The 9,282-nt window shown below is 35.2% G+C and overlaps 1 protein-coding gene across 2 annotated transcripts in view; it reads left to right on the top strand.

Annotated features, from left to right (window-relative positions):
* Positions 1-9,282, top strand: part of LRBA (LPS-responsive vesicle trafficking, beach and anchor containing) — a 944,588-nt gene that overhangs the window by 152,790 nt on the left and 782,516 nt on the right. For both annotated transcript variants that reach the window (XM_006870875.1, XM_006870876.1), the window contains exons 7-12: positions 491-610; positions 1,475-1,621; positions 4,279-4,476; positions 4,668-4,801; positions 7,402-7,510; positions 7,947-8,099. In XM_006870875.1, coding sequence (XP_006870937.1) covers positions 491-610; positions 1,475-1,621; positions 4,279-4,476; positions 4,668-4,801; positions 7,402-7,510; positions 7,947-8,099 — 861 coding nt within the window. The remainder of the gene's footprint in view (positions 1-490; positions 611-1,474; positions 1,622-4,278; positions 4,477-4,667; positions 4,802-7,401; positions 7,511-7,946; positions 8,100-9,282) is intronic.

Raw genomic sequence — 9,282 nt, 5'->3', positions numbered from 1 at the left:
CATACATAGCATGGCAAAATGTTAACAAGTATGGAATCTACATGGTAGGAGAGAGGGTGTTTGTATTAAACTTTCAACTTTTAAAAAAATATTTTTGTAATAAAATTTTGGAAAAAGAATTTTGAGATTCAATTTTTATCAGTTGCATGATGGTTTTGTGCCGTGGAGTCAGTTCTAACTCATAGAGAGCCTGTACAGGGTTTCCGAGGCTGTAAAAACCTTTACAGGAGCAGAAAGCTTCATATTTTTCCCACATAACAGCTGGTGGTTTCAAACTGCTAACCTTGAGGTTAACAGCCTGATTTGTAACCACTATGCTACTCCTTGAATAAATACTGTTAGAGGTTAATATTGAATTTCACAAAATTAGGTCTGTCATATTTTTAAGTTTAATTGCATTTATCATTTAAGTTTTACTTGTTATTTTTAATATGTTAAGTTATTGGGAAAATTCTTATCTTTTTGGTGAAAATTATTCTTGCTCTTTCAGTGGTATATGGTAACTATAGTGCACATTTATAACCGGTGGAAGAACAGTGAACTTCGATGTTATGTGAATGGCGAGCTAGCTTCCTATGGAGAGATAACATGGTTTGTTAACACCAGTGATGTAAGTAGTGTGAAAATGTTACATTAAAAAAAATAATAATAAATTTAAAGTAGTAACCTTTAAAATGAAATATTTTAGGACTTACAGAAAACCTTTGGAATTCCACAAATGGCTTTTTATAATCATGATGTGGTTAGGAATTTAATTCATTAATACAGGAATGAATAGTCTCACAATATGAATGGTGGTTTTAAATGAATTTTAAAAAAACTTTGTTTCCTCACTGTTGTATACATGAGTTGTAAAAATGTGCCCTTTGTGACCCAGATATTATTAATAGGTATATATTTTTTTGAAAAAGTAAAACATAAACCTGCTTTTCTTGACTTACACATTTCTTTTCAGAGATTACATCTTTTCTGATGACTTCACCTACCATCTTGATGTCTGCAAATATCTGTCTTTCCAACTTTAACTTCTCACCCAATATATTGTGCCTTATTAGTTACTGCTTGTTAAATTTTTCTGTTCCATCAGATTAGCTCACAGAAAAAACTGATTCAGTGTGTTACAGACTTATTGTTTTCTCCCTTTGTCTGAAGCCTGTACTTTTTCTGGGTCTTTCGTTACCAGATATGCCAGCATGAACTTTCAGATTCCATAATCCTTGTCCTGCATCTAATTACTCATAATGTTTTTACTTAAGATACTATAGAAAAATTGTTTACCTCCTTTTCTAGGATGCCTTTCCTGATCTTCACTTCAAATGGGAACAAATGAAGTGAAATGCTAAATGAATTATTTTAATCTGTCCAGTTTTTAGTTCTGAATGGATGAAACATTTATTTCAGTGTAGATTTTTATTATTTATGGAGGAGGGACTATTTCTGGTTTTTGGCTAATGAAATCTGTTTTCTTTCACAGACATTTGACAAATGCTTCCTGGGCTCCTCAGAAACAGCAGATGCTAATAGAGTGTTCTGTGGTCAGATGACTGCAGTTTACCTTTTTAGTGAAGCTCTTAATGCAGCTCAAATATTTGCTATTTATCAGTTGGGCCTGGGATACAAGGTACTTTACTTCCATTTACTGCTTAACCTGGGCTAGAGAAGCTTAATTTGATGAGTGGTGACGCATGAGGTCAATAATTTTGGTTACCCAACTGTGTGCCAAGGTAACCAGGTCACGGGTTCTGGCCTAAAACCCGACTGCTACCAAGCCAATTAAGGAGCTCTGGTAATGTAGTGGTTACAAGTTGGGCTGCCAACCTCAAAGTCCAGCTAGTTCAAAACTACCAGCTGTTCCACAGGAGAAAGATGAGGTTTTTCTGCTCCCATAAAGATTTACAGCCTTGGAAACCCTATGCAGAGTCAGAACTGACTCCATGGCACATAACCACCACTACCACCAAACCAATTCTGATTCATATGACTTACAGGACAGAGGAAGAACTGCTTCATAGGGTTTCTGAAAATGTAAGTCTTTATGGTAGCAGATAGACACTTAACAACAACAAAAATATTCTATATTGTAGATTTTAAAAATATCCAGGCTGTGATTATTAACATAAAAATATTTGACAGTTTATTTTTTTTGCTTGTTTATCCTAGGTTAGGTTTTCTTCTGTTAAAAAAAGAAATTGAACTGATTTTAATTTTTCTCTATTTTTTTTTGGCACTGGAGAGTAAGCACTTAACCTCAAGGTTGGTGGTTCAAACTTAGACCGGCTGCTTTTCAGGAATCCTATACAGGGTCACTATGAGTTAGAACTGACTCAGTGGTACTTAACAAACGAATAACTAAATAAAAAAAAACAGTATAAAGTGGTAAAAATTTATTTTTAGAAACAAATACCCGTAAATTCCACACAGAATGCAAATGAAATCTGCGTACCTGTTTGTTTTCCAAAATGTATCATCAAATATTTGTCTGTAGCACTGCCAAAAAAGTAAATTATTTTTCTTAAAGTGGTATTTAGTCTTTTGTTGTTAAGTGCTGTCAAGTTGATTCTGACTCATAGTGACCTTGTATTGGGTTTCTGAGGCTGTAAATCTTTACGGGAATAGAAAGCCTCATCTTTCTCCTGTGGAGCAGCTGGTAGTTTCGAACTGCTGACCTTGAGATTAGCAGCCCAATTCATAACCATTAAGCTACCAGAGCTCCTTACTCTGCTATAAATGAACTTTGTGGACTCTAACATTCATTTAATTTCTTTGGACTATGTAGTTTGTTTCTGGCATGGTAGTTACATAATCTCCACAGTCCTGTGGCTAGTATTTGAAGAACACAATAAAAGGTCACCTTTTTTATGTTGTCCAGAGCATAGTCTCCTCTGGAAAGTCACTTATTTTAAATAAGTGCATGACAAAATCTTCACTTTAATGAACTTTCATTAAAAATTCTTTTAGAGAATATTATGTTTTTAAAATTTATCAGTTATTTATGAGGCAGAAGTTATTTGAAAAATGGATCAGTGTGATAAGTTTTATCACATCTGTTTGAAAGTTTCATATAAGAATCTGAGTGGTCCAAAAGGAGAAATGCTGCATAGGACCATTACTGTAAAAGACTTAAGAAAAGAACCCATACTAAAGGGTGGGGGTGGGGGATGGGGTGGTTTCTTTGCTGGTTCCTGGAATATGAGGGATGGTTAAGGGGAGGGAGGGGAAAGTGGAGCACAGGGCAGGGCATAGACACAGGATAGTTTGGGTGCTAGGGAGGGAGGCAATACACAAGAAGGGGAAGAGGAATGGAAGAACAGGTCAGATGGGAAAACAATTAGGCAGGTTTGCATGGGCTAAGTGGGACAGAGGTAAATAATAATGTATGCACAACCTTGGAACAACAGGGCTCTGGGATACAGGGATTAAGACATGGTTGGAATGGGGAAAAGGGGGGGAAATAATGTTAAGATGCTTGGCTGTTTGTTTTGTTTTTGTTTTTTTTTTTTGGCTGTTTTTGAATACTGATTTTCCTGACATGGACCATTATAAAATAAGACACTTGAGGGGGAGAGAAAGGAATAGCCAGAAATATCACTATAGAAAACTTTTAAGTCCATCTTCTGTTTGGGGATTATTTTTTCCTACTCTAAAATAAAGTGCTCTGATGGCACAGTGGGCTAAATAATGGTAAGGTTGACACAGCTCAAACCCACCAGCAAGCTGCAAGGGAAAAAGATGAAATTGTCAGCTCTTGTAAAGATTTACATCCCTGGAAACTCTAAAAAGTAGTTCCATACTGTCCTACAGGAGTCCTGGTGTGGCGCTGTGGGTTAATGCACCAGACTGCAAAGCTGTTTGAACTGCAAGGTTGGCAGTTGAAGCTCACCAGCTGCTCCTTGGAAACCCTATACAGGGTCCGTATGGGTTGGAATCCACTCTATGACACTTAGCAACAACAACTGTCCTGTAGGGTCCCAATAAGTTGGGTTGGTTTTGGTGATTTTTTTAGAACTCTTATTTAAAGACAAAATATGCTCTTTTGGATACTAAATTTTATATTTTAGTAATATGAGATTTTAATGTCAAATTGACTTCATTTCCATTATACCATTTTATTCTTCCTGTTTTAAAGTAATTAGACAGCTTGTGCTCCTCTTATTTTATATTGCTAGAAAAATTGCTAGTGGTATTCCTCCTTAAATATTTATATTTGTGCTGGCTTGTATTTAGATTTTATTATTGCAGCATATTTTCATAACTGTTCTCTTTTCTCTGGATTCTTAGGGTACCTTTAAATTCAAAGCAGAAAGTGATCTCTTCCTTGCTGAGCACCACAAACTTTTACTGTACGATGGCAAACTCTCTAGTGCCATTGCGTTCACATACAATCCAAGGGCTACAGATGCCCAGCTCTGCCTTGAATCGTCCCCTAAAGATAACCCTTCAATTTTCGTCCATTCACCTCATTCCCTCATGCTCCAGGTAATAACTGTGATTTTTTAACTATATTTTTAAAGGTAAATTTTGATGTCTTATTTAGGTGTATTTTGTAGCTTTTATAAACATGGATGCTACATTTTAGTGTTGTTATTTTTGCAGCTGTGCTTTATTTTTCATTGTTTTGGAAAAAAAAAGTTTGTAAATTTTGCTATATGTTCGTTCTGTTTTCTAAGGATGTGAAGGCAGTTTTAACACATTCCATCCAAAGTGCTATGCATTCAATTGGAGGAGTACAAGTGCTTTTTCCACTTTTTGCACAATTGGATTTTAGGCAATATTTGTCTGATGAGGTTGACTTAACTATATGGTGAGTACCTTAATTTTTTCTCCAATTTGGTGTGAAAATTACTTTCATAACTCTTGAGTGCATGATTGTCTTATATGCCTTTCAAGTTTGTGGTAGTGTAAGAAGAGACTTCAAAATTTATGTGTAATTATAAATGGCATTGCAAACCTGTATCAGTAATAGGACAGTGGACCCCTGAATAACACAGGGGTTAGTTAGGGCATTGACCTTAACTTTTGACTCTCCACATAAACTTAACTACTGTTAGCCTGCTGTTGACTAGAAGCCTTACTGATAACATTAGACAGTCAATGAAGACATATTGTGTATGTTATATGTATTAAATATTTACCCACATAAAACCTGCATTTCCAGTATGAGATAAAAAAGGTATTTTACAAAAAAAGCAAGGATTTTTCACCTGCTGGCATAGCTGTAGCAAAGATATTATGGATTTCCTTTTCTTTCTTTCTTTTTTTTTAAACAATGACCCTCATGCCGGATTTATTGATTTTTTGAAATGGCATGCAAACATAAATGTAGACTACAATCTTTGGTACCTATAAAACTATTTAACTTCTTCTTATAATGTTATGACTTTTCTTTGCTTCTTGGAAGCACTTTCCAGCATCATTGGTGGCATGGCATATGGTATTTTACAAAGTTTACTAAATTGCACTAAAAGCAGTGGATGACTATGTGAGAACCAAGAGAGATCTCATTTGATTCCGATATGCAATTTACTGGAGAGACAAACTGCTCATGTGGCATTAAAAAAAATTCCTTCTTTTAAGTGCACGTGTGCAGTTCAAACCTGTGTTGTCCAAGAGTCAACTGTATTAATGTAGATTGTTGTTTACCATAGAGTATATAGAAACTCTAAAACACATAGTCATGTTTTAGAAAAAGTGATAATAATTTTATAAAAAATGAATATATTTTATCTAAACTTTTGCTAAATTGTAAACAGTGTTTTAAATTGTTATTTGGGAGTGTAGCTTCCTACATTTTAATTTTTTGTATTTTAATTTTTTATTCATGTAAGTAGTAGAAAGTCAGGATTTTTGATGGTGCTAGATAAAAGGTGATTTAGTATTTTTTTGTTATTAGATTGGCATTTGGCCATTTGGTCTCCTCTATTATAGTGTTGAATCTAGCAAATTCAGGAGCATATAAATTCTGCAATAAGTTATATAATATTATATAGAATGTCTCAATAAATTTCCTATGTCTGATTTTGAACTTATATTTTGTAGTGAAAGTATAACAGCAAAATAGTTGTTTGATTTATTATTTGGAAAATTTAAATCAATTTTCTATTTTAAATTCTCTCTTTGATTTCTGCTTTTGTGACATGGTGTCTACTGCATATGTACATAGTTAATGATGGAATATCTTAGGCAGATTATCTTATTTTTGCATAAGAAAAGTACTTTTTTGAAAAACGAAATGAATATATTGAGAAATTACTTTTTTATATGTAGTTCTTCTTGGTAGTGTGATGGTTCCATAGGATAAATAGTGAACTGCTAATCAGGTCATGTACAGTTTGAGCTGCAGGAGAAACATGAGACTTTGTGCTGCTGTAGAGATTTTACTCTCTTGGAAGCCCTTTATAGGGTTGCTATGAGTCAGAACTGACTCTGAAGCACTTAATAACGTGGAATATTTCAAAGGATTTTTTTTTTTTTTGGTGACTAAATCTAAAACTGTAATTGTAGGTGCTCAATTAATTTCTCAGGCTATGCTTCTTTCTGCTTTTGCAGTATCTTGGAGTTGCTTGCAGTTATAAAAGTACTGATGATGAGAAAGTTGACTGACAATCTTGCTGTTTCTTATTGTGATGATCTTTCAATCTCTGAGAAGGAGATCATAGTTGGTTTTGTTTCCATCCATTTTGTGTATGTCTTAACAGTTGTGGGGATTGGAGTAAGGTGTTAACAGATGGACTGGTGAATTACAGTTTTCCTGTTAGGATAGTGAACAAACTTCTTAAATTAGTGTTAAGTTTTCTACCAATTTAGTTTTATTTTCTTATCTTTGTCTCATGAAATCCTCTGCTTAAATCAAACTAGACTAGTCTGGAACCATAATAAAACTGAAGATATTCACCCTAGACCTTTGCTGTTCACATCTTTTCTCTTTTTGGTGCCAGACTCTCTAAACTTGAATATACCTGCTTTTTTAAGTTACCATGAAGGCCTGAGTATATTTATGTTAGCCAATTTTTTATTTGTTTTTAGAACTTGATACCTTTTCTTTACTTCATACAAGTTTGTCATATTTTTAAGTTATTTATTGATTGTTCTTAAAAAAAAATACACCAAATATTTGATTAAGTCCTAATACTGCATTACAATTATAGACTTGAAATTAATATTAGAAACAGTTTTGGTAGACCTTTAATTTCCTTTAGAGAACTCTATTAAAATGAAAGACGCTATATGTTTGACTAGAAATTATATTTTTCAAGTCTGCTATTTTTTTCCAGTTCTGAAATTAATATTGGAAGCAATTTTGGTAGACCTTCAATTTCCTTTAGAAGACTCTATTAAAATAAAGGAGTCTGCATGTTTGAATACAAATTACGTTTTTCAAGCCTTATCTTTTTTTCTTTCCAGTTCAACCCTGATGGCTTTTATCATGGAGTTGTTGAAGAACTCAATTGCTATGCAGGAGCAAATGCTTGCTTGTAAGGGCTTCTTGGTAATAGGATATAGTCTTGAAAAGGTAAAGTATGAAATGCTGTAACTTTTTTATTCTTAATTTTTAGGTCGTAGATTTGGACTGCTAAGCAGCTAAGCAGTTATATATCCTTGTTAAGTATTTCTCTTTGTGATATAAAATTACAGTCATTAGAATTAGTGTTTTGTTGCTATACCTTTTCCCAGTATTCTTTTGGATTCCTGGTGTGGCACTGTAGGATAAGCATGGGACTGCTAACCACAAGGTTGGCAGTTCAGTTGTGCCAGCCACTCCTTGGAAACTGTCTGTGAGTTGGAACTGACTCGACAGCAGTTAAGTATTCCAGCATTAGAACAAATGTAATTTTGAGACTCGTGGCATCATTAATTTGAATATAGTTTTGGATCAACTATTTGCTGGTATTGACAGCTAATAATTTACTTGCCTTGATTTGAGTTTTTGAACTACTTTGTTTTCACAGTCGTCCAAATCTCATGTCAGCAGAGGAGTTCTTGAACTTTGCCTTGCATTTTCAAAGTATCTTAGTAATCTGCAGAATGGAATGCCCCTACTCAAGCAGTTGTGTGATCATATTCTTCTCAACCCAGCAATATGGATTCATACGCCAGCCAAGGTACTATATGTTCATTTTGTTTTACTGTCTTCACCTTTATGTAAAATACAAGTTTTTGTGTTTTGAGAAAGTGGTAATTTAAGTCAGGGGAGGTCCAAGGAGAACACAAAAAGTAACTAGGTTTATCATATTCACAGTTTTCACAAACAGTGAGGTAAAGCATGCTATGACACAAGACCACAAGGTTGGGAGGTTGCATCTGGGGACAAGGTAACAATAAGCTGGAATTGCAGAAGAGGGCTATGTATGGAAAGTAGGATGGGCTTAGCCAGGTTGTGCATATTTCCTGGGGATTGGACATTCTTAATGATTTTGTAGGCTCAGAAGGTTTAGGGACTGTCCTGAATTGTTGGGTACCTGGTTATGGGTGGTTAGGGCAGGTACATTCTGGTCCAAGAGTGTGGGGACCTGATAAGGAAACGGTTGAAAGTGAGCTTAATAAAGTACTCAAGAAAGGGGTACTGACTAGTTTTCAGCCAACGCCCCAAACCTGTGTCAAGATAGCATATTAAGAAAATGACACTGCACCTTTATGCATACTATTTTGTAAGATATCAGTGGATTTCATTTTTTGACTAAACATGTATCTTTCTTTTTAGGAAAATTGGCAAATCAATATATATTTTTATCCTCTTTTATAAAGCAATGTTGTTGTTGTTGTCAGGTGCCATTGAGTCGGAACCGACTCATAGCAACCCCATGCAGAGCAGAACGAAACAATATCCGATCCTGGGCCAACCTCACTAACGCTGCCACACTTGAGTCCATCAATGATGCCACCTGGCCAGTCTATCTCGTTAGGGGTCTTCCTCTTTTTCTCTGACCCTCCACCTTACCCATCATGACATCCTTCTCCAGCAACTGTTTCCTCCGGATAATATGTCCAAAGTATGAGAGACGAAGCTTAGCCATCCTGGTCTCCAAGGAACACTCTGACTGCACTTCTTCAAAAACAGATCTATTGGTTCTTTTGGCAGTCCATGGCACTTTCAGTATTCTCCTCCAACACCACAACTCAAAGGCATCAATTCTTCTTCGATCTTCCTTATTCACTGTCCAGCTTTCGCATCCATATGAGGCTATTGAAAACACCATGGCCTGGGTCAGGCACACCTTAGTCCTCAAGCTGACCTCTCTGCTCTTCAATACTTAAATATTTACCCACATAAAACCTGCATTTCCA

This window comes from Chrysochloris asiatica, unplaced genomic scaffold (assembly GCF_000296735.1).
Source record: "Chrysochloris asiatica unplaced genomic scaffold, ChrAsi1.0 scaffold00155, whole genome shotgun sequence".
In the NCBI taxonomy this organism is placed as follows: domain Eukaryota; kingdom Metazoa; phylum Chordata; class Mammalia; order Afrosoricida; family Chrysochloridae; genus Chrysochloris; species Chrysochloris asiatica.
The sequence above is the reverse complement of the archived record's forward strand: the minus strand, read 5'-3'. Positions and strand labels throughout refer to the sequence as shown.